Raw genomic sequence first — 26,378 nt, forward strand, 5'->3', positions numbered from 1 at the left:
TATGTGAATGGAGAGAATTATGTGTTTCTACTCCTTCACTGTGTAAGGGACTGACGAAGTTAGATCTCAGTCAAAAGACCTGTACATTTTTTTTCTCATTCAGATAGTCAGGTATTTTTTGTGCCTTTTTATGTCACTGTCATAGTCCCTTTTTTTAACTGATATCAGGCGATAACATTGAGAAAATAAGGTAAGTATGTTTTTTCCCATTTTTTTATTTTTTTAGGTCTTATGACTACAAAGGACCACTAAAATACAAAAAAATTGCGTTCTCCATTTTTTTACAATTATTTAAAAAAAAAAAAAAAAAAGTCTTATTTTTACAGGTTGGGCCTGTAATACCAGCAATTTGGATAGACAGTGGCATTTTTATTTTATTTTTTCTTTTTATTTATTAATTTATTTTTTTCAGTTTATTTTACACATTGTGCATCCTATAAGGTCTTTAAAAACCTCTGGGGAGGAGCAAATTAATATATTTTTTATACAAGTAAAATATATCTTTGTACCGTGTTAGCCAGTAGAGATAAAAAAAAATTGTTTAAAAGAACAGAGAGTCCTCAGTGGTTGATACCTTTTAATGGCTAACTGAAAAGATTACCATCTTTTCAGTTAGCCATTAAAAGGTATCAACCACTGAGGACTCTCTGTTCTTTTAAACTATATTTTTTATATTAATTCTCCTGTAACTGGGCCAGGTATACTAGCCCCAGTTACATGGGAAATACACTCTCTTGGCTGCCTAGCAGAGCTGTCTGTCTCCTATGATTCAGCAGCTCCTGTTCTTTCTCTATACTCAGCGATCACATGACCGCTGTGTATGGAGGAGGAAGCACCATCATCACTTCCTATTATTATTATTATTATTATTATTTATTATTATAGCGCCATCAATTCCATGGCACTTTACATGTGAAAGGGGTATACATAATAGGGACAAGTACAATAATCATAAACAATACAAGACACAGACAGGTACAGGAGGATAGAGGTCCCTGCCCACGAGGGCTCACAGTCTACAAGGGATAGGTGAGGATACAGTAGGTTAGGGTAGAGTTGATTGTGTGGCGCTGTATCAGACTGAAGGTTACGGCAGGTTGTAGGCTTGTCAGAAGAGGTGGGTCTTCAGGTTCCTTTTGAAGCTTGTCAAGGTAGGCGAGAGTCTGATGTGTTGAGGCAGAGCATTCCAGAGTATCAGGGAGGCACGGGAGAAATCTTGGATGTGATGGTGGGAAGAGGAGATGAGAGAGGAGAAGAGAAGGAGGTCTTGTGAGGATCGAAGGTTACGTGCAGGTAAGTACCGGGAGACTAGGTCAGAGATGTAGGAAGGAGACAAGTTGTGGATGGCTTTATATGTCATGGTTAGTGTTTTGAACTGGAGTCGTTGGGCAATGGGAAGCCAGTGAAGGGATTGGCAGAGAGGAGAGGTCGGGGGGACAGGTGGATGAGCCGGGCAGCATAGTTTAGAATAGATTGTAGGGGTGTGAAACTGTTAGAAGGGAGGCCACAGAGCAGGAGGTTGCAATAATCCAGGCGGGAGATAATAAGGGCATGTTCTTTAGCGCTGTGTATACAGTGATAAATGAGAAACACATGGTAATAAACCATCTGTGTGCTGTTGTAATGCTGCCACCAGGGGAAGCCAGAGCTCTGCAGTAGACGACACTACACAGAGCAATGAGAACCAGGAAGGAAATGCACAGCGTTCTCATGCACTGCCTAATCAGCACAGCTGAGAGGCAGAACTGCAGGGTATGTGAGGAATAGTCAGACAGGCTGGGTCAAACACCATACGGGCAGAAGCAGGACCGGAGGAGCGAGCAGAAATGAAGTCAGAAGTCAGGCTAAGGTCAGTACCGGAGGAAGCAACTGAGTGGGGAATAGGAGGGGGGACACAGGACAGGAGGGACGACCAGGGGACAGAACACAGACAAGGGCACGGGGGCACAGGAACAGACAGATTAGGATATCACTCACAGGACCAGCAATCACTAGCAAAGCAGAGCTAAGCTTATAGACGGCGCTGGTTCACTGGAAGTGTCAGCTTTTAAGGCATCCAGGGGCCGGAAGTGAGGCTTGAGAGAAGGCTCCGCCCCCTAGCCATGTGGATAGGGAGGCGAATCATGACAGCTGTACAGTGTGTCTGCCACTCTGTATAGAGAGGCTGGGCAAAGTAAATATGAATTCTTTGAAAATTTGGAGGACTAAATCAGCTTAGTGGCTCAGTGGTTAGCACTGCTGCTCTTCAGCACTGGGGTCCTGGGTTCAAATCCCATTATGAGCCCCATTAGGGACAGCAGTGGTAATGGCTGTAAAACACTGTATGATATAATAGTGCTATGTAAGAAACACAGAAACTACATTTTCAAAACATCTTGATTCATTCAATATCAAGTATGAGTGCCACATCCCGGAAATCCCAGCACTTCCAGCCTCGGCTATTATCAATGAGGTCTGAGGAATGTTCTGCCACTGAATGCACTTGGGCAAATCATCAAGATCCTCTGTTGGCAGCTCCTTTGCAATTGCCAAGAAATTACATCCCAGTTGTGCTCGATGAGAGACAAGACTGGAAGATGCTGCTCACTGTAGCACGAGCAATATGCGTCCTGTTATTGTCGTGATGTGAAATGGCTCCTGAAACATTTAGGAGAAATGGCCACACCACAGGTTACACTATTGATCCATTCTGTACTGCAAGTCAAACTGGACATAAATGTCACGAGGTGCAATATGATATCTGGGAGGAGGGGCGCCTAGACTGGCTCTCAGAGTAGGGGACCCAAAGCTGTTCCTTATTCCAAAGGTAAGCCTGATGGTGGTGAGGTTTGGACCGCCAGTGTAGTCTTGATTTCTGAAAACCCCTCATCTAACATCCCCACATCACCACCCAAGGGAGAGCTGGGACAGGAGAAATATATCCCATACACAGTGACAAACAGGGGAAAACCAAAGCTCAAACTCACAGCAAGCACACACAGAGGAAAAGACAATACGTGCTCAGGGAGAAATAAAGTACAGGGAGGAAATAAACAAACAACAAGGATATTTCCACAGCACATTAAATAGCATACAATCATGAAATCTGGATCAAATGCAAAGGACTGGTGTCGCTGGAGCAAGCTAGAGCTATATTCAGCATCTGGGATGAGATTCCACCATTTTTAAAAGGGGGCGGAGTTGGCTGTGATGGGTCTTCCATAATGTGCTCTCAGCAGCAATTCACAGACCAGCAGGAATTAACTCCCGCTAGACCAGACACCAGAGAGAACAAAACCAGATGACACCCTGCCCTGACTGAGCAACTTATATGCACCAGGTGACATGTCAGACTCTCCAGTGTGAACAGAGTCTGAAGACGCCAAGCCACTAGGTGAGTTAAGAGCAGAATACCGCATGACAATAACATACCAATGACCTAATACCACTATTCTCTTGAACAATGAGTCTCCCTATTGTCTTGAAAGAAAAGATAGCTGGACATTGTTCTGACCATGTAGGTCATGAGGAATATCACACTGGTCCAACTCCCAGGATTATGGTGGGAAGTGGCATAATGTACGGTAAGCAGACCCCACTAGTCTTCATTACAGTTACATTACCAACTCGGTATAACATTGATTTAGTCGTGGAACCAGTGGTATGACCATTTCTCCAAAGTGTCCCAAGAGCCACACTATGCCGCATGTTGCTCGTCCTACTGTGAGCAGCCTACATGACCTAAACATGCTACCATGACTGCAACGTCTCTGGACTTGTCTCCTTTCAAGCACATTTAGGACATCATTGGTTGGCAATTACAAAGGAAGCTGCCAGCAGTGGATCTTGATGATTTTTGCAAGTGCATTTAGTGCGCAGAAGATTTCTCACTTCAAACAACTATTAATAACCTCACTGGTAACAGCCAAGGCTGAAGGCGCAGGGAATTTTGCATGCTATTCTGAATACATATTTATATCATTTGCATATTAATAACATGTTTATCTATCCTGTAATTTCCATAAATCCACCATTGTATGAAATTCTTCCCCAGAATCAGTGCTCCTATTGTCTTCTGTCTGTGTTTGGTATTGCAGCTTATTTTTTTCTATATGGTAGCTATTACTCCGCTGTTCACATATATATCAAATCACAGCACAGTATCAGATCAGACAGACTAAGATGTCTTATACCGCGGGTCTTTCGGTTTCTAACTTGGTATCTGTCCTTTTGATGAGATGATCGTATGCAGATATCAACCGAGCCTTGTATATGTTATTTTATACATTTGTTATACTTTAATCTTTATGTATTTTTGGCAGGGCTTCTTTATCCTACTAACTTGCATTACAGAAAGAAAGGTAAGTTATTAAAATTACATTTTATAGGTTCCTCAATTGGATTGGCCAGAAGAGGTCTCACGTGAGCATAGAGGGCGGTAGACAGAGATGAGGGTGGAGTTGTACGAGGGGTGCCATGTTGTATAGAGCTTTTTGGGTGAGAACAAGCAATTTAAATTGGATCCTATAATGTATGGGCAACCAGTGCAATGACTGGCACAGAGCGGAAGTGTCCAAATATCGATTAGCCAGATAGGTGACCCTGGCTGCTACATGAAGGTTGGGCTGCAGAGGGGAAAGTCTTGTGAGGGGGAGGCCAATTAATAGAGAATTACAATAGTCAAAGCGGGAGTGGATCAGGGCTACGGTGAGGGTTTTTGTAGTTTCCATGATAAGAAATGGGGGGATTTTAGAGATGTTCTTCAGGTGCAGGTGTTGCGGGAGACCGCTATGGGGTCTTCAGGGTCACAGAGACAGATTCCAAATCAAATCTGCACAGATATATATATGAGGAAAAATGACCACACAGAGATGTGTCTCTATCCGGGAGAAGCTCAATCCTCTTCTAACCCGTATATTATAAAATACACACAGTTATTCAGTTCAACATTGTCCTTGATTGGTTGGAGATAACCGACAAAGTCTATATAGTACATCATCAGCCTGCTACTGGCTTTCTAATACCAGTTTGAACCAGCTACTGAATACTTCTTTGTTCATTGTACATTTTGGCTTTTTCATCTTGGTTAGTAAGAGATAAAGCCCCAGCTTCACATCCCAGCTGGTGAGAACCAACATGTTATGAATACAATCAGTGTGTTTTGAATACTTGCATTGCTCAGCCTAGTATAATTTGCTTCACATTCCAAAGGCGCATCCTGGTATGCACATAGCAATAATCATACAAACACAAACACAGATGATCTTATTATATGGACAATTGATTCATAGCCTGGACCTTCACAGTCCCCCCTTAATAAGATTATCTGTCTACCTTCATCTTAAATCTAGGGGTTTCCTAGGGAATTTTATGTCCCATGCTACAATATAAATAATGATTAAGGACTAGAATTTTCCGAAACGCGTCTGTTTTGTGACACCTTGGCTGTCTGATAATTATTTTGTACTACGATTCCTATGAATTTTTTAAATTTATAAATAAAAAAATTGGAATTTTAGAAGATTGGTTGCTGGAAATCCCTTTTTTTCTACTATTCAATCCTCTGTCCTGCATTGCAGTCTCCGTGCAATGGATCTTCATGGGGGTAAGGTGAGCTGAACAAACCTTGTCTTTATGCTACTATAGGTACGTGCTAGTCATGCTCTCGGACCCTATACTCGTCTGGGACCCCCCTTGGGACTCCAATTACATTTATATATACGTGGGGGGTCTACCAATAGGTCATTATTTGACACAGCTCTATGGGCTCTGGCTCCACCCTTGGATACCTATTTAATCTGTTCGAGGGTAACGTCATGATTTACATGAGCTATTAGGATTGGCGTTATTACTTTCATTAGGGCACATTGTCCTGACCAAGGAAAATTAAGTTTAGATCTTATCTTGAGGTCAGCACATAGCCAAAAACACATCTGCTACAGATTCTCTGTGGTTCTTTTTTTGGATGTTAAATGAGAAGGCGGATACTTGGTCAGTGCTAGTCCATCCAGGGCCGACTTGGTGATCTGCTCTTGATAAAGAGCCAAAGCGTGATGAGGCTTGATGTGAACAGTTTGAGGTGCTGACTCAGAGAAGCCTTCTGAGATAATGGGTGGAATAGCAGCCGCTCTTTGCTTTAGTTGTTTTAGGTCAATTTGTTTCTGAGGCAAGACGTTAACTCACGTGTCACTGCCAGTGCTCAGCAGACTGGACCGGGGAGACATCAGCCTGGTGAGATGGGCTCTTCCAAAACTTTCCCCGAGATTAGAGAGTCCACAGTTGGCATTTTGTATTACGGAAAATCACTGAATATATTCATATATGAGTTAGTAGGAAACAAAAACATTCATAAATATGTTAGGCTACATCAACTAAACCACATATTTGGGTCTGTGAATTAGCTGAATTAAGTATTTCAGGTTACTCAATTCGTACCCTCAACAGTCCCCCCTAAAGACTCACTTCTGCCATTTCCGAATAGTAAGGGTACTGTGTTCCCTTAGGAAGAGTGGAAGAAAGATCTGTTGAGAAAACCTGCCTGACTGAACGTTGAGGCATGGGCGGATAGGGGTAAGGGTTTTCTTCACTGGTTTGAGACCAAGGACCCCTAGGCGAGTCCTCACCCTTTGTAGTTACATTTTCCCATGTCTCAAGGCTCTCTAAGTCCTCTCTTCTAACTGTTTTGGCAATGATGGTCTGAGACTGTACAGATCTTTTGAAAAGGATAAATACAAGCAAGATGCTCAGTGCAGCTCCGGTGGACCGACCCTTCTGCAATACGAGGCATGAATCCATGTTGTCCTGCCGTTGAGCTTCAGCAAAATTTCTGTGGTTGGAAGAAGCTGGATCAGCTCATCTAGTCTTGTCTCATGGCTCTTTCTCGCTTGTCCTTTTAGGATCACTCAGTCCCCTGACTGAAGACCATATGCTTCTAGCTCTGATTTAGGATCTGGAATTAGAGAATACATCTGTCTATTACACTATTTAGTCAATCATATAAAAATTGTACATGCCTGTGCTAAACCAAAAAACATCCCACAAATAGACCTGTTAATTACTAAAGGGAAACAAAACACGCATTTGGTTCATGACTTACCAGTCTCCACCTTTCCATAAAATATACACTTCTTTTACCTCAGTAAACCCATTTTTTACATACCACCTTCATCATGTGGATTTTCAGCAATCACGTTGTTTTCTGTACTGGAATGCCTCTGACCAAACCTGGAAAGAAATTTACACAACAGGCACAAACTTGCATAAAATCTGCTCATGACATACATCTATAATCAGACTGAAGTCTCTCAAATGGGTAGAGCAGGTGCAGGGTGTGTTTCTGCGGACTCTTTACAGTTTTTCTCACATTGTTTTAAGGACATGTTTTACAAGACTGGGTGAGTCTGCCCACCTGGGTACTGAACCCTGGTGTCACCCACTGATAACTATCTTCCACAGATGTTAGTCCATAGATTACCTGGGGCATCAATGAGAAGAGATCTCATAGCAGAGAAAGCTTACCACCCTTTATCCACAGACTTTCTTCAGTCAGCTAACTCCCTGCGTCTCACACCCCATTCCTTGTTGAATCGCTTGTTCCTGTAAGGATTTAAGAATACAAGGAGTGACAAATGTCACGGACGTGACAGGTGCCACCGAGGTTGCAGCGGTCTGCATTGGTAAAGGACTCCTCAACTCTAGGCCCGTTCACCGCTTCTTTGTCAGCTGCACCTTTGCGGGGATCTTCTCCGGTTCCATCAGCTCAGCTCTAGACTTTATCTTCAACATACCTAGCTCATTTGACAACAGGAAAAATGTACATCCTACATACACATTTGACCATCTTACCTACTGCTGTTCTACCCATCTAGAGAGGGCATCAATACATCGCTGCCTCCTGTACCTATAGGAGGGAAAGGAGTGGTTCAAATTTTGATTAGATGATGTTATGTAAACCGTAGCATATCCAGTGTAGAATCGACCAACATCTTGTTTCATCTATGAAAACAAAACCTAAAAATATGCATTAGATCATTCTTATAACAGACATATTTCATAGCAGTCCAGTAAATATGACTGTTGCGCTCCAGAGCTTGTCTAATATGTCTGCTACGCCTTCTACTGCAGGAGAAATATACTAGATAACAACTTCCCCCCTTTTTTTATTTTTGTTTTTTTTGTTTTGTGTACCAATCTAGGATATTCACAGTTTTATGCAGCTTCTCCCTAAAAGAAAAATAAAACAGCAGACAAAACTTAAACAAAACAAACACTGGACATAACCCTTGTCTCTTCAACAATATACACTACTGGGGAATTTTGAGACCTTACGATAGACAACACGGTTCATATATACTGTACACTAATATCCATGAAAGAAAGGAAAAACAAAATAAAATGTTAATAAAATGCTGGCAGTCTGTATGCAGAGTCACAAAATAAAAATATCACCATAAAAAACAAAAAAAACTAATTTGCATATCTTAAGAAATCTAATTTTCCCTCAAAGTTAATTTAATCATTCAGGTATGAGCAGGATGCTATTGATAATTTCTTGTGAAATCCTGAATTCTATGGGTTAAACAAGACCTGTCCCACCAGCTGAGAGGGGCCACATCCCACCCACCAGCACAGAGCGAGACACAAGCAGCCCTACATATTCCACCCTCCACAATCCACATCTCTGCTGGAACTATTTTTTTTTTCTACTCAGTTTTTTTTTCTCTGCAACTTCTCATGAGCTGCCTAGCCCTACCTTTCCAGATGTTGGGGGAGTCTCTGCTCCAGCTTTCCTCTGTTACAATGATCACACACTCCTACACATCGCTGCAGGCATCTGCCCTCTGTTTCTCATTCTCCTGCGTCAACAAACCTCCCGTGCCTATCCTTAACAAAACCTGAGCCCCTGAGGGCGTAGTGAGTATCTGGGCATATCGTGAATTGAAGACCTCTGGACGGGTCCAGGACCGCTCGGAGTAGGGCTCATTATATGCCCTGAAATAAGTGTGGGGGGTGGGGGATTGGCAGGAGATAGAGTCAGGGTGCTTGGTGTCAGAATGGCTGGTGGGGAGAGGGACGGCATTACAGGTACAGGAGGGGCCATGGGCAGAGGTGGGGGTGGCAGCTCCTGAATCTGCTCAACTGTTCTCTGTTGTATGGGAGGTACATAGTAACCTCTGTCTGTGTTCAGGACAGGGAAAATAGGGGCGGGTTTGTGGCTGTGGCTTGGATCTGGGCGGTGAATTGCACAGTTATTACAAACATCTCTCCAGCCCGGGTTTTGATAACCACACTGGTAACAGATCCAACTTGCTGGGTCATATAGGGGTGGCTGCTCAGTTGGGACCAGTTGGGGATAGGTAGTGGGGAGTGGTTTTACCAGCTGTGGGGTGGGGGCTGCTAACACCGGGGCAAGGATCGTTGGGGGGGGGCGGTGTGGGTGGTACTAAAAGATCTAGAGGATCTTGGCCAATGGGTGGGACAGCAACATCCATGAGCAGCTCCGGGACAGGGGGAATAGAATGGGGATCAGGTTGTGGGGTAGCAACAAAAAAACCTGCCGGAGAATCCTCAGATCTGTCCTCAGACTTGGGTAACATATAGTAAAACACAACATCTCCCTCCGAGTCTTCATTCTCTAACTCCCCATATCTTTCGGATAGAAATGCCTTCGCTACTATGCCAAACAACTCCGCATCATCCAACAAGCTTCTGTCTTTCAACTTGCCTTTTTTTTTTTTACTTTCAGTGCTGCTGCCCACTGAGACGGCTGTAACCGACCTCCTTTCGGTAATCCTAACACTTTGAAAATCTCCGGGGCATGACGCACAGCTTTCTTCCCCTCTCTTTCTGTGAATCCTCAGGCTTCTCAACTTCCTTTCTTCCCCATCTGAACATCATTTTTATCTTGGTGGTGATCTGATTACACTAATTTATGACAATATGGTGCGCGCTACAGTCCGGCCGCCGCTGAAACGTTCCACCCTATACTAGCTGCTCCCTCAGCTAAATATAAAAACAAAGGTATCCCGTGAGCAGAAGAGGACGTACAAAAATGCTGTCTCAGGTCACAGATCTCCCTTTCAATAGGTCACTGATCTTCCCAACAGGTCACAGATCACCCTTTCAATAGGTTACTGATCTTCCCAACAGGTCACAGATCTTCCTTTCAATAGGTTACTGATCTTCCCAACAGAATCATAAGAGATGAGGGGGCACCTTTCCCCTAATGGGATCACCACCAGCAATAATGGACCATATTAGAACAGAAAGAAAAAGAATTGCTGTATATAGGGATCAACCAATGAGATTTTGTTCAGATTAACAAAAAATATAATTTATTGGTACAAAATGTATGCATACACAAAATCCACATGGAACAGTGAAAGAGTTAAAATATTTAAAATATCACAATTAGACATTCAACAAACACCCCAATACACAGTTCCATGTTAGGAACCTGACACCAAGATCCTGAATAAGGCTGCACTAGATGTACCAATCAATAATATATGCAGGCATAAATGCAGGACCTGTGTACAATTTCTCACTGCAAACCATATGCCATATAGTACTCAAGAGTATAGTACCCTATCTGGCACCACCATCAAGAAATACAATATGGTAAATACAAAATGCTAGAAGGAAAAGTGATGAAAGAAACCTTGTAATAAGGAAATCAGTGTACCAAAATCAATGATTAGACCAAATGAGCCACTGACGGTCCAGATTCGTCCAAAAATTCATCACCGAGATGTATTACCACCTGCTAGAAGTAAAAAATAAGGTGGTGTGAAGTCCCAGGATCGGCGCAAGTGGGGGGGTGTTGCCCTACGCGTATCGCCACTGGAGATGTGGCTTTCTCAAGGGCCAGAAAATAAGTAACTTATTACTTATATTCTGGCCCTTGAGGAAGCCACATCTCCAGTGGCGATACGTGTGGGGCAAGATCCCCTACATACGCCGATCCTGGGACTTCACACCACCTTATTTTTGACTTCTAGCAGGCGGTACTACATCCCGGTGATGAATTTTTGGACAAATCTGGACCGTCAGTGGCTCATTTGGTCTAATCATTGATTTTTGGTATACTGATTTCCTTATTACAAGGTTTCTTTCATCACTTTTCCTGCTAGCATTTTGTATTTACCATATTGTATTTCTTGATGGTGGTGCCAGATAGGGTACTATACTCTTGAGTACTATATGGCATATAGTTTGCAGTGACAAATTGTACACAGGTCCTGCATTTATGCCTGCATATATTATTGATTGGTACATATAGTGTAACCTTATTCAGGATCTTGGTGTCAGTTTCCTAACATGGAACTGTGTATTGGGGTGTTTGTTGATTGTCTAATTGTGATATTTTAAATGTTTTTAACTCTTTCACTGTTCTGTGTGTATTTTGTATATGCATACATTTTCTACCAATAAATTATATTTTTTTTTTATCTGAACAAAATCTCATTATTTGATATGGTAATAAGATCTTCCCAACAGGTCACAGATCTTCCTTTCAATAGGTCACTGATCTTCCCAACAGCAGGCCTAATCCATATCTTCGATCAATGGTGTCCCCCCTGCATCTTTAATTACAGACCGGGTCAGTCTAAATAGCTATATCCGACCACCACCTTTTTCCCTAACATCCGTCCTCTGGATCCCGTGTGACACTATCGATCCACACCTCAGGATTAGGATCGTGCTACTGGGCCCCAGCGGGCACCAAACCTGAGTCAAAATCAGGTACCTTTAACACCGATAAGGACACACAGCCCGTTGCCCCCTCCTCTCCAAGAACAACCACATCGGTAGTGATTACACAGTATGTAACACTTACCGGGGTCGGAAGGTGATCAGCCTGGTTGGAGCAGAGGGAGATCTCAGTACGTGACGGCAAATATCGGTGTGTCCAGGAATGGCGGTGCTTCCTTTTAGGGGCCCCACGTTACAGGTGCCAACTGTTGGGGGAGACCGCTATGGGGTCTTCAGGGTCACAGAGACGGATTCCAAATCAAATCTGCGCAGGTGTATGTATGACGAAAAATGACCACACAGAGACATGTCTCTATCCGGGAAAAGCTCAATGCTCTTCTAACCCGTATATTATAAAATACATACAGTTATTCAGTTCAACATTCTCCTTTATTGGTTGGAGATAACCGACAAAGTCTGTTTAGTACATCATCAGCCTGCTACTGGCTTTCTAATACCAGTTTGAACCAGCTACTGAATACTTCTTTGTTCATTGTACATTTTGGCTTTTTCATCTTGGTTAGTAAGAGATAAAGCCCCAGCTTCACATCCCAGCTGGTGAGAACCAACATGTTATGAATACAATCAGTGTGTTTTGAATACTTGCATTGTTCAGCTTTGCATAATTTGTTTCACATTCCAAAGGCGCATCCTGATATGCACATAACTATAATCATACAAACACAGATGATCTTATTATATGGACAATTGATTCATAGCCTTGACCTTCACACAGGCGACAAGAGCTGTCGAGAGATTATATATAGGAGGTGATGATAATATTGATGTCAAGCATAACACCCAGACAGCGAGCCTGCGGTCTAGGCATTATTGTTGCACCATATACAAAGAGGAAGATGTCAGGTTTAAGGAGGTTAGTAGACGGAGACAGTTGAAGAAGTTCAGTTTTGAAAAGGTTAAGTTTCAGATAGAGAGCAGACATGATGTTGGAAACTGCAGACAGACAGTCACTGGTGTTCTGTAGTACACCGGGGGTGAGGTCAAGGGATGAGGTATATAATTGTGTACCATCAGCATAAAGATTGTACTGGAAGCCAAATTTGCTGATGGTCTGTCGAATTGGGGCAGTGAGAAGAGAAGATGGCTAAGGACTGAACCTTGAGGGACCCCAACAGTGAGAGGAAGAGGAGAAGATGTGGAGCCGGCAAATGATACGCTGAAAGAGCGGCCAGGAAGATAGGAAGAGAAAGATAAAGTTAATGGGCCCAGAGGGGTGTAAGAAAACAAAGTAATATACACTTACCTTGCCAATTGGTGCTACTGCTCTGCACTCAGTACTGTGTCCTCAGGTGGTCTTCCGGCATCATCATCCGGTGGCCAACATCCATCTGGTGGTGTCCTAACGTTCACATTCTATCCAAACAGTTTCTTCCTAGTGGACAGCTTCCAAATGCAGTTGTCTTCTGCTGAAATTTGGGTTTCAAATTGTGTCACAGCCTAGTCTAGCTAAATGGTTAAGTGGTTAACTGTTTTTTTAATGGGCCAGCCCAACCTTAAGGTCATATAAAACACATCAGTCATATAATCGTCGCACATGATGAAAATAATTTTGCAATGCAATTAAATATACATAGACCAGTTTTTATAGCTGGAGGGTGCAAGAACCCTAAAAGTAACTTTCTTTGTTGCCTCCAGCATACCCTAGTCAGACCCCATACCGCGTTCATTCATGGTTGGATGTCAAAATTCCACCCATCTTCAATATTTTCTCTTAGGTCTTATATATATAACATATTATTCATGGTTTTCCAGCAATTAGTCTTTATAATGTGTAAACTGGACGCCACTAAATAAGACCATCCCATCTAAGTGGATTGTTGTCTGCTTATGTGAAGTCACTCAATATTTACGCAAATTGGCATTCCGTAAACCTAAATGTCACATTGCTTTTAGGACAATGTAGGTTTAGTTCCAACACTTAATAACTTTCTATTTTCCTCTTTACGTTTATACAAGTGGTTGTGCCCAGTCTTGGTATTACACGTATTATTTGATGTAGCTCAACGTCTACTGATATTAATAATGCAATGTAATTATTAAATCTACATTTAGGTGCGGGAGGTGCTCTTCAACAAGCGATCGTCATCGGTGAGTCTCATGCTTGGTTACTCTTATTATTAGGACTGTTTTTCGGGACTTCTAAATGTACTCAGATTATTACCCATTTTATTGATTGCTTAAAGGAGAATATTTTGAGGTTTGCTGAGGTTTTGCAACTGTTGTATCAGGTCTAGACAATCTGCCGGACTTCAGAATAACACATTTTACCTGCAATGATGCAGGACAGGAGAGGGATTTGTAATGTTCATCTATTCAGCCTACAGATAATTGTCTGGACTGGTATAATTGTACCAAGCAACCAGCTGCGTGAATTAGCAACTGGGGTCCACAGGTGATATATGTGTGTGATCGCTCGGGGGTCTAATCCTCACCAATCATGAGAATGAAGGTCCTGAATTCTCCTGTTTTGATGACACATTACTGAGCATCTGCAAGCACTGCCAATAGGTGTTGTAGACAGGAAATGGGTCCAAGGTTGTACATACTCACCTGGTCGGTCGGTGCGTGCGCAGATCTCATCTACGCACGTGCCGCCTCCGGGCACCATTCCTTTCAAGCCCGTACCTGCCTCACCATCCACAGCGCAGCAGAGCCCACATCACAGCAGAGCTCAGCGCCGCCGTCAGCAGCAAGCATCTGGGACACCTGTTGCACCGACAGCAGAGTCACCCTACTCCAGCATCGCCACTGCCTCCTCCGACCCTGCTCCACCACCGCTGCTGCCCCCTCTTCAGTAAGACACCACTGGATTATAAGACGAACCCCATTTTTTTTTTTTAATTTTTTTTCCCTCTAAATTTGGGCATGAGTCTTATAATCCGATGCGTCTTATAAAGTGAAAAATAAGGTAATTTTGCCTCTTAAGGGCCATTTACACGCTGCGACATTGCTAACGATATATCGTTGGGGTCACGGTGTTTGTGACGCACATCCGGCGTCATTAGCGACATCGCAGCGTGTGACAGGCTGGATCGACCTTAAACGATCGCAAAAAAGACAAAAATCGTTTGTCTGTGAGAGGTCGTTTATTTATGAAAAATCGTTGTCTGGTCAGTAGCGATGTTGTTCCTCATTCCTGCGGCATCACACATCGCTATGTGTGACACCGCAGGAACGACGAACATCTCCTTACCTCCGTCCACCGGCAATGAGGAAGGAAGCCGGTGGGCGGCATGTTCCAGCCGCTCATCTCCGCCCCTCCTCTGCTATTGGACGGCTGCCGTGTGACGTCGCTGTGATGCCGCACGAACCGCCCCCTTAGAAAGGAGGCGATTCGCCGGCAATAGCGACGTCGCAGGGAAGGGAAGTCCATTTGTTGGGTGTTAGCGATGTTGTGCGATTTGCCCGTGACGCACAACCGACGGGGGCGGGTACGCTCACTAGCGATATCGATACTGATATCGCAGCATGTAAAGTACCCTTTAGCCACACATCACTGACCAAGAAAACTTGTCCACATGCCCATGAGATCACAGGTGGGTGGATTTTGTTTTGGGCATATATCCATACACAATATATTGATCCACAAAAAGCACCAGCTCTGGTTCATGGGTGGAATTTACTATTGCAGCTCAGCTTTATGGGAATAAGTTGCAGTGCAAGACTCAACCTTTGGACAGAAGTGATAGTGGCATAATGGGGTGTTTGCCTAAAGTGCCAAATTCTAAAAATTTAAGATCCACCCTGAAGACTCGATCTAGTCCTGGGCGGTAGACTCTCCGTGAGAACCTTGTCAGCTGCAGCTCAAAAGGGAATTTAGTGCTCATCCAAGGGCCTGTGAGCTAAATAAGCAAAGCAGTCCAATAGCTGCTTTGTCGCCTCAGTCGCTGTAGCCAGTTGCTATGCCGAGCGCATCAGTCCAGACGACTTTGTCACCAAATGCATTGCTCTACCTCAGCAGCGACTAAAGGGTACTTTACACGCTGCGACATCGCTAGCGATATATCGTTGGGGTCACGTCGTTAGTGACGCACATCCGGCGCTGGTTGCGACATCGCAGCGTGTGACACCAATGAGCGACACTCAACGATCGCAAAATCGTTAAAAAACAGTGATCGTTGACACGTCGCTCATTTCTTTAATATCGCTGCTGCCACAGGTACGATGTTGTTCGTCATTCCTGCGGCATCACACATCGCTACGTGTGACACCGCAGGAGCGACGAACATCTCCTTACCTGTGTCCACCGGCAATGAGGGAACGAAGGAGGTGGGCGGGATGTTACGTACCACTCATCTCCGCCCCTCTGCTTCTATTGGCCGGCCGCTTAGTGACGCCGCAGTGACATCGCTATGACGCCGAACACACCTCCCCCTTGAAGGAGGGATTGTTCGGCGGTCACAGCGTCATCGCTGACAAGGTATGTGCTTGTGATGCTGCCATAGCGATAATGTTCGCTACGGCAAAGAGCACCAAATGTCGCACGAACGACGGGGGCGAGTGCTATCGCGCTCGACATCGCTAGCGATGTCGCAGGGTGTAAAGTACCCTTACGATGATAGAAGCTCTCATTATCTTGAAGTGAGATTTGTCATCTTGGTTGCTGGTTAAGCAGATCACAGCACTCAAGATGAGTTTGTTATCGGCTGCTGCGCTCTGCATAGGCAGAAACCAAGATGACAAAGCTCACTACATTATAGTCAGTGTGAGAGCTTTAGTAATCTCTGTCACTACCAATGTAAAGATGAGTAGCTGATGAGCATAGACAGTATTGAACCATGTGCACTGTACTCTGCTATTTTGGAGCTCTCTGTCGCCCTCTCACAATTTTGAGTATACAACTAATGCAGCAATAAATCATGGCTTATAAATATTAGATAATCAAGGGATGAAGAGTCCAGAAAATGTGATACTGATCCCACGGATGTCTGTTACTATAATGGGGTAAATAATCTATTTGAATAATATGTAATTTATGAATATTATTATTTTACAGCCCACGTCCACATCCACCACCACAATGTCTACATCTGAAGCTCCCAGCAAAATGCCAGCCTCAATAAAAAAGAAGAAATGATGGACGACACGGCGCCGTATCAGCTTTTCCCTCCATAATCTGTAATATAACATATCATATTATAAAGCTAAAAAACACCAATCCTATATAATGTGTATGCCGGATTCTCACCCCGAGAAGCGTCATATGTTTATATATACAAAATCAGTGCTATATATAAAAAATAATGTACTTCTATCTGAAAAAACAACATCAAGCGACTCTTGACGGATCTGTCACTCATTTCGGCTCCCTGTTTAGTACTTTTGAGTGCTGGAAAGAAACACTTTTGTAATAGAATATGAAGGAAGGGAGGCAGTATTTGTTTCTTCATGTATTATTATATTGGTGTTGCCTATTAGTGTGTGTGATCTACAATGGATGCCTGGCTGAAATCAAAATCACTCCTAAAGGCTAAAGAAAGATAGTAGTAAAGCAAAAGGCATGTCGATTCGTCTTCACTCCGTGTAATTCGTGTCTTTGGATTGAATAAAGAATCTTCTATTGTACTCCGATGAGTGCGGCATCGTACAATCTGTGTGGATGAATCACCAGTTATTCTAGATCAGCAGCTGAGGACGGCCGACACATGACAGCGGGGCTTCGTCATTATGAAAACACCGGACTGCGATGGTCACACGTCTAAAAATCTGCCCACGCATGGCAGGCCAATGGTCACACAATTGGGAAACTAAATCACGCCATATTCAGATGGTCGAAGGCAGAGCTTTGGACTTAAGGTGGCTTTACACGCAGCAATATCTCTGGTGAAAGCACTCGCCTCCGTCGTTTGTGTGTCACGGGCAAATCGCTGCCCGTGGCGCACAAAAACGTTAGGAGCCGTCACACGTACTTCCCTGCCTAGCAACTTTGCTGTTGCCGGCGCACCGCCTCCTTTCTAAGAGGGCGGTTTGTGCAGCATCACAGCGCCGTCTCCAAGCGGCCGCCCAATAGAAGCGGAGGGGCGGAGATGAGCGGAACGTAACATCCCGCCCACCTCCTGTCTTCCTCATTGCTGGCGGCCGCAGGTAAACTGCAGTTCGTCGTTCCCGAGGTGTCACACGTAGCGATGTGTGCTGCCTCGGGAACGACGACCAACATGCGTCCTCAACAATCAACGATTTTTTGAAAATGAATGACATGTCAATGATGGACGATTTGGTGAGTATTTTCCATCGTTAACGGCCGTTTGTTGGTGTCACACGCAACGACGTCGCTAACGATGCCGGATGTGTGTCACGGAATCCGTGACCCCGGCGATATATCGTAGATACGCCGTTGCGTGTAATGGGGCCTTTACAGTCAGCATCTATGTATTTATCTACCTAGCTTATATTTATATGTTTCACATATATCGTGATTTTCCAAGAATAAGACACTGTCTTGTACTTCTTTTGCACCAAAACAAACGCTAGAGCTTATTTTTGGGTAGGTCTCATTTTGGGGGAAACACGGGTGGGGGGTAAATTTACCCCGTCAAAAAAGCAGACCCCCCTTACCAGACCCCAGACGTCAGCTTGGCTCCCAGGTCCTTCTGCAATCTTCGGTGGGCGCTCCCAATGGGTATGCAACACACTGTCCACCCCTGCTTCTAGCCAACACACACACATACATCAGATCGCACGCATACACACGTACATCAGGTCGCACACACAATCACACATCAGATCCCACACACACACTTCACACACCCACTTTAAAAGATTTAAAAGATGGTGGAATCTTCTCTTCCATGCCGATAATAACTTTTGCAAATATGGTCAATGTGCATGGTTATCCAGCTTCTAGTGATCTTCTGTATGCTATTCTGGTGTGTTGTAGAAATACTCTTGTCGTTTGATTATTTCCTTCCTTGTCTTTATTTCCTCCTGAGCATGTTTTGTCTATACCCCTGTGAGTGATTGCTGGGAGTTTGTGTTAGGGTTTCCACTAGTCTGTCTTTCTGTGTGGCAGTTACCTTTCCAGTACCGACCCTCACCTGGTTTGGGGATGAGGTGGGCAATAGATCTAGGGGTGATCAGGAGTCAGGGCTATGCTGGCGATCCAGACCTCTTCACCTTCAGAAGTACCTCTGCGATAAGGGACAGCTTGGGCCTCCTAGAATGAGAGCCAGTTTAGGAGCCCCCATTCCCAGTTACTATGTTACTTGAGTGACAGTACCTAGTAGCCCTCCCTTTGGCAAGTATCAAACTTGTAAATGCTTTTTGTAGCCAGCATAGAGTCTTTTATTTCTTGTTTGAGGGATTTTCATCCATTCTTACTTGGAAAAGTCTTCCAGTTCTGTGAGATTCCTGGCTAGTCTTGCATGCACTGCTCATTTGAGATCTAGCCACAGATTTTTTAGATCAGGGGACTGTGAGGGCCATTGTAAAACCTTCAGATTGAGATAGTTTATTGTAGATTTTGACTTGTGTTTAGGATAATTTTCCATTTGAAAAGCCAACCTCTTTCAACGTCCGCTTTTTTTAAAGATGGTGTTATGTTTGCGTTAAGATTTTTTTGAAATTTCATTGAGTCCATTTTTTTAGTTACCCATGAAATATTCCCTGTACCAGTAGCTACAACCCATTCCCAAAGCATGAATGAGCCACCCCCATGCTTAATGGTTGGTGATATGTTATTTCCTGACGTTATGTGCCCTTTTTTGCATACTTCTGACGTTGAATTTTATGGTAAGGACACAAGAGACTTTTTCTTCTGATGACTCTTCCATGAAGGCCATATTTGTGATGATGTCTCTGAACAGCATAACAATGTACTACAACTCCAGAGTCTGCTTTGACTTTCTGATTTGCCTCTCTAGCAATCCTACGAGCAGATCTCACAGATATATTGCTTGGTCTTCTAAACCTTATATTGACCTCCACTGTTCCTGGTAACTGCCATTCATTAATTACATTTTCAAATGAGGAAAGGGCAACTTGAAAATGTTTTGCTATCTTCTTATAGCCTTCTCCTGCTTTGTGCGCCTCCACCATTTTCAGAGTGCTAGGCAGCTGCTTAGAAGAACACATGGCTGCTGTTTTTTGGCACAAGGTTAGAGGATGTTGGATTTTTTAAATTAATAGATAAAATTATAAAGTGGTTAAATGAGCAACCTGTTCATTCTGTTGGTGGCTTTGATGTGGAAGCCGCTCACTACTTTACATAGTTAACAAAAAAAAATGATGCCGAATGCAAAAATGACAACACTGGCATTTCCCTCAAATGTCTTCCTACAGAGAAATAACTCAGCAGGTATGCTGCTGTCTATAAGATGTGTGCACAGACCTATAGGAACAACAAAATCTATGGTCCTCTCCTCCACTTTTAGTAAGGGTTAATGGGAGACACAGAACTAATATTCTCGCATTTAGTCTCCAACCCATCAGACATTGATGACATGTACAGTATTGATATGGAATTATTGCCAGAAATATTCAATTAAATTCTAAAGAACATTAATCAGTTATATTTGTTAAGAATTTCATTGGGGCTCACAATCTAATTTACCTATCAGTATGTCTTTGGAGTGTGGGAGGAAACCGGAGTACCCGGAGGAAACCCACGCAAACACGGGGAGAACACACAAACTCCTTGCAGATGGTGTCCGTGCTGGGATTTGAACCCAGGATCCCAGCTGCAAGGCTGCAGTGCTAACCACTGAGCCACCATGCCGCCCTACAGTATTGATGGTGGTTGTGCTGTACTATCTTCAGGGCTCTAGATGTCAGGGTTCTCCATACTCGAGCTGTTTAAAGAGCCCTGGGCAACAGCATGCAAAAATACAGCTTTCTCTGATGATGCGAGCAGCCCTGGATAATCTACACCGGCAGGATGATATCATCCGGCGGAAGATAGAACCTGTGAGAAGAGATGGAAAACTGATGTAAGTAATGGGACTCCATACTAGAGGACACTACTGTGGTGTCACTGTGACCAGTCGGTGGAGGGATCCTCTCCATACACCGGTGCAGGGTCATTGTCAGTCATCATACATGTGACAATCCCACCACTGACAGATCATATCTGCACCACGTGAATCCTCACTGACATCATACAACATGGAGGTTATTCTCACACTTACCTCGCCTTCTTTCCCCCTTTTCCACTTTCTCAGATGTTTGTTCTTTTCTCAGTTCTTGTGCAGATGTTTTTGTCTTCTGAACTGGAGATTCTGATAAAAAGTCAGAAAAAGATGCTGATTATAAGCTCCAAAAATATTAGCTGTATATCTACAGAGTTATATAACTGATTACTGTGCACCTATAGGTTTTCTGTGTGCCGCCATGTGGTGTCCCCCCAAGGAACTTTGTCCCCTTAAAACGCAGTCACAGTGTTATGATATAATTCAGTGTAATTTTAAAGAGGACTCACTACCAGATTAGCACTGTCACTGCCTTCTATGCCCGCCGAGTTCTCACGTCTCGCGGGCAGCCCGAGACTGTCACTAGCAGTGACGTCATGGGCTCCCGCGATTCTTCGCTGTGAACGCGGCGGGCATAGAAGGCAGTGACAGCGCTGACGTCAGGAGAGCAGGAGATCGTCATAGCAGGTAATGATCTCATCTAACCTCCTGACAGCAGCGCTCGTCATCCCCTGCAGTGACCTGGGCTGACCTATTGATGTTAGCTCAGGTCACTGCACGGCTCTCCCAACCAATGGGGAACCTTCTGTTCTTTATTGACTGGGAAAGTGACTATGGTATGGATCATCGTGGGACCCCCTTATTGGATTACGCTGGACCCGGATTTGATTGTTCTTTTCAATAAATTGGTGAAAGAGGGAATGTTTTGGGGAGTGTTTTTTCAAATAAAACTTTTTTTGTTGTGTATTTTTTTTTTATTACTGACTGGGTTGATAGACGCGTGACATCACTAACACCAGGGCTGGATGCCAGGGGTGGATGTGGATGTGCCACTTCTGGGGCGGTTGTGGCCTGCTATTTTTAGGCTGGGGAGTGTCCAATAACAGTGGACCTCCCTAGTCTGAGAATACCAGACCACAGCTGTCAGCTTTACCTTGGCTGGTGATCCAATTTGGGGGACCCAATTAAATTAATTTAAAATAACAGCGTGATGTGCCCTCAGTTTTGGATTACCAGCCACGGTGAAGCTGTCAGCTGTGGTTTGCAGGCTGCAGCCATTTGCTTTACCCTAACTGGCTACAAAAGATAGGGGGGACCACACGTCATTTTTTTTTAGTTATTTATTTATTTTTTTGGCTAAATACAAGGCTAGGCACCCTTTAGTGCCACATGAAAGTCACTAAAGGGTGCCAGCTTAGAATATGCAGGGGGGTAGGACATTATATATGTCTTTCTCATCTATCTATCTATCTATCTATCTATCTATCCCTCCATTCATTCATTCATTCATTCATCCCTCTGTCTCTATATCTGTCTATCCATCTCTATATCTACTCATCTATTTATCTTTCTTGCTGCTTCCGTTTTTCTGGTCTCAAAAAAAAACGGAAGGCACACAGATGACACACGGATGACTTACCGACCGTATACGGTACGGATGACACACGGATGACTTACAGACCGTATACGGTACAGATGTCACACGGATGCCACACGGATGCATCCGTGAAAAAAAAAGGACCGTTTTTTGCGGCCCGAAAAAATAGAACGGTCATGTGAATGTAGCCTAAAGTAAAGGGAACCTGTCTGACATATTAGCAGACGCATATTTGCCCTATTAGCAGCTCCCTACCCATCACTGTGCTGTAAAATTGTGTAATATGAAAGCAATAAAAAACATTTTATTACTTTCATATTTCCTATGTAGATTACAGAGCCCCTGTCCCCATGGGTGGCGCCTTGCCCTGCATACTTTCCGTGGTATCACGCCCCTGTGGGCGTGATACCATGGAGTCACATGAGCAATGTCCCAGTCGCTCATTCTATCCTGCGCGTGTTTATACTTACCATTGCTGCAGACTTCTCTTCCGGGTTCTCCTTGTCAGTTTCAGACGCGCACTGCGAATGCGCAGTGCGTGTCTGAAGCCGGCGAGTGAACACCCGGAAAAGAAGCCTGCCGCAATGGTAAGTATAAACACACGCAGGATAGAATGAGCGACGGAGAGGTGAACAATTCCATCCAAAAGAACGGCAGCTGTAAGTCACCATCTGTAACTGCACTGTGATCTCTTGTATGTGCTGCAAGACCGATATCTACCTCTATATTGTCACCATATAGTAGTAATATCCGTGTCATCTGCTGAGGTTCCACTATACCCACGATTAGTCTGCGCCACCGCAGTTATCATGGTTACTTGGTAAGGGGTTCACTCAGATGTTTTGCCCCCCCCCCCGAGCTGAAACCCTAGCTACGCCACTGCTACAACCGTATGGGGGACTTTAACAAAACAAAAATCTGAATATTCGGGGACAGCAGTAATTTTCTGAGCCTTCATGGGCAGATTCACATCACTCTTTTTGATTATAGCTTATAATAGGATGACCTATAAACCTGTACACACCTGAGAATGAGGACGGAGATGACTCGCTGTTTTTAGGAGTGAAACACTTATTGTCAACATCAGTTTTGGAAGAAGAAGATTCTTTCTGCCTGTTTGGGAGAAGAAAGTCAAATAAGTTACAAGTAAAAACAACATAGAAGGAAGAAAATCTGTCTGTAAGGCAATTATTGTAAGACAACATGAAGGGGTCACCCTGCTCAGGACCCCATTCTACCAGAAAATATGAAGCCTGACTCACAATGATCAGCTGTTATTGCCAGTGTTATCGCAAGCCAGAACCACAGAGACCAGCAATCATGGGGTGGTGGATGCTGGACGTAGATTTGTGTTCTGAACATTTATCAGATCTAAACCCCCTAATAATAATAACAATAATAATAATAATAATAATAATAATAATAATAATATACTCACATGGCTGAGTGTTGTTCCCTGTTCTCTGGTGAACACTCTGGAGGTGACACAGGCTCTGCATTGGTCATCATCTCAGGGTGTTGTTCGCTTTTCTCTGGAGAACACTCTGGAGGTGACACAGGCTCTGCATTGGTCATCATCTCAGGGTGTTGTTCGCTTTTCTCTGGAGAACACTCTGGAGGTGACAAAGGCTCTTCATTCCTCATGATCTCAGGGAGTTGTTCCCTGTTCTCTGGAGAACACTCTGGAGGTGACACAGGCTCTTCATTCCTCATGATCTCAGGGAGTTGTTCCCTGTTCTCTGGAGAACACTCTGGAGGTGACACAGGCTCTGCATTGGTCATCACCTCAGGGTGTTGTTCGCTTTTCTCTGGAGAACACTCTGGAGGTGACACAGGCTCTGCATTGGTCATCATCTCAGGGTGTTGTTCGCTTTTCTCTGGAGAACACTCTGGAGGTGACAAAGGCTCTTCATTCCTCATGATCTCAGGGAGTTGTTCCCTGTTCTCTGGAGAACACTCTGGAGGTGACACAGGCTCTTCATTCCTCATGATCTCAGGGAGTTGTTCCCTGTTCTCTGGAGAACACTCTGGAGGTGACACAGGCTCTGCATTGGTCATCATCTCAGGGTGTTGTTCGCTTTTCTCTGGAGAACACTCTGGAGGTGACACAGGCTCTGCATTGGTCATCACCTCAGGGTGTTGTTCGCTTTTCTCTGGAGAACACTCTGGAGGCGACACAGGCTCTGCATTGGTCATCATCTCAGGGTGTTGTTCGCTTTTCTCTGGAGAACACTCTGGAGGTGACAAAGGCTCTTCATTCCTCATGATCTCAGGGAGTTGTTCCCTATTCTCTGGAGAACACTCTGGAGGTGACACAGGCTCTTCATTGCTCATCATCTCAGGGTGTTGTTCACTGTTCTCTGGAGAACACTCTGGAGGTGACACAGGCTCTTCATTGCTCATCATCTCAGGGTGTTGTTCCCTGTTCTTTGGAGAACACTCTGGAGGTGACATAGGCTCTTCATTGCTCATCATCTCAGGGTGTTGTTCACTGTTCTCTGGAGAACACTCTGGAGGTGACACAGGCTCTTCATTGCTCATCACCTCAGGGTGTTGTTCCCTGTTCTCTGGAGAACACTCTGGAGGTGACACAGGCTCTTCATTGCTCATCATCTCAGGGTGTTGTTCCCTGTTCTCTGGAGAACACTCTGGAGGTGACACAGGCTCTTCATTGTTCATCACCTCAGGGTGTTGTTCCCTGTTCTTTGGAGAACACTCTGGAGGTGACACAGGCTCTTCATTGCTCATCATCTCGTTTTTGGTGGTAAATAACTAAAACAGAAAAATATAAAATAGATTAAAAACTTTATTTCTGTAATTAGAGGGTTTTATACATTTTATTGACCACATACTTACTTTAGAAAACCGTTGAGAGGATGATGCAAAATGTTGGACTTCTGGCCAATCATTGTCCTCACATGTGTCCTCCTCATCTGAATCCATATCTTTGTATGTGAGAAGGTGAGCTGCAAAGTGCAAAGTGTTATCAGAGATTATTAGCACAAGACCGGATCAGTCATCATAATGATGGGAACCATCACATAAAATGAAAGACAAGACACACAGCAGATTTCTGCAGATGACGTCTCATTGTACTTACTACTGTTAAAGTAGTGGGTGTCCTCATCTGACTTTATATCAGGAATGAACAGGGGCTTCTGACTTAGAAGATTCTTGAAGTCTAAGTCTCGTAGAAATGGATGAGTTCTGACCTCATATGCTCCTCCTGGAAAAAGAAGACAAGAAATAAAGTGATAGTCATTCTCAGAGATACTGCTCCATATCTGTACAGCTTATGTTCATCTGAACTGAAGATGTAACACAGCCGACATGCAGAAAATGTCCTGACAGTCATAACATGAAGAATGGGGAATGGACAAGGCGGTAGAGACTCGGTGTAATAAGTAATTAGTAGTCTATTATAATATTACCTGTCCCAAGTCTTTGTGCTGGATTTTTTCTCAGCAGCTCAGTGATGAAATGACGAGCTCTGCTTGGAAGAAAGTGATTCTGAAGTGTCCACGGGATGTCATCTGTTATGTAAAAAGCAAATATTACAGGAAATAAAATATCTTCATTTATTTTCATAAAAACATTTTCCTTAACAAATCTAGAAACTACATAACAGAAGCAAACAAACTGAATAACAGCGACATCACATAACATTTAGATTTAGAGTTGAGCGAGTACCCAACTATTCGTACTCGCGATACTCATAACGAGTACTTTCTAATACTCGCATATTCATTCCGAATAGCGTGTACAATGCAAGTCAATGGGTAATACTTGCAATGTAACGAGTAACCCGAATTCCGTACTATTCGCTACTCGCACGAATAGTGCAGCATTCGGGTTACTCGTTACTTTGAGAGTTGTTCCCCATTGACATGCATTGCACACACTATTCGGAATGAATACGCGAGTATTAGACAGTACTCATTATGAGTATCGCGAGTACGAATAGTTAGGTACTCACTCAACTCTATTCAGATTACTTTACTTACCCCGGAGGACCTTCTGGAAAGTTTTCCTCTTGGAAGCCCCATTAAATGGAGTAATTCCAAAAATAAATTTATATAGGATGATCCCTACTGACCACCAGTCAACAGGCCGTCCATAGCCTA

The 26,378-nt window shown here is 43.8% G+C and overlaps 1 protein-coding gene and 2 long non-coding RNA genes across 3 annotated transcripts in view; 1 reads left to right on the forward strand and 2 right to left on the reverse strand.

Moving 5' to 3' along the window:
- Window positions 1–16,831, forward strand: part of LOC142297384 (adhesion G-protein coupled receptor F3-like) — a 54,028-nt gene extending 37,197 nt beyond the window's left edge. The window contains exons 12-14 of the mRNA XM_075341610.1: window positions 4,302–4,340; window positions 13,807–13,842; window positions 16,751–16,831. Of these exons, the coding sequence (XP_075197725.1) occupies window positions 4,302–4,340; window positions 13,807–13,842; window positions 16,751–16,831 (156 nt within the window). The remainder of the gene's footprint in view (window positions 1–4,301; window positions 4,341–13,806; window positions 13,843–16,750) is intronic.
- Window positions 16,832–20,525: 3,694 nt separating this feature from the next.
- Window positions 20,526–23,349, reverse strand: LOC142295716 (uncharacterized). Its single transcript, XR_012751534.1, has 3 exons — window positions 23,279–23,349; window positions 20,877–20,966; window positions 20,526–20,653 (listed from the first exon to the last, which is right to left on the reverse strand). It is a non-coding gene; the product is annotated as an uncharacterized LOC142295716 (long non-coding RNA).
- A 2,030-nt stretch (window positions 23,350–25,379) lies between these two features.
- Window positions 25,380–26,347, reverse strand: LOC142295717 (uncharacterized). The gene is made up of 3 exons (XR_012751535.1): window positions 26,259–26,347; window positions 25,686–25,787; window positions 25,380–25,480 (listed from the first exon to the last, which is right to left on the reverse strand). It is a non-coding gene; the product is annotated as an uncharacterized LOC142295717 (long non-coding RNA).
- Window positions 26,348–26,378: the final 31 nt, after the last annotated feature.

This window comes from Anomaloglossus baeobatrachus, chromosome 3 (assembly GCF_048569485.1).
Source record: "Anomaloglossus baeobatrachus isolate aAnoBae1 chromosome 3, aAnoBae1.hap1, whole genome shotgun sequence".
Lineage (NCBI taxonomy): Eukaryota > Metazoa > Chordata > Amphibia > Anura > Aromobatidae > Anomaloglossus > Anomaloglossus baeobatrachus.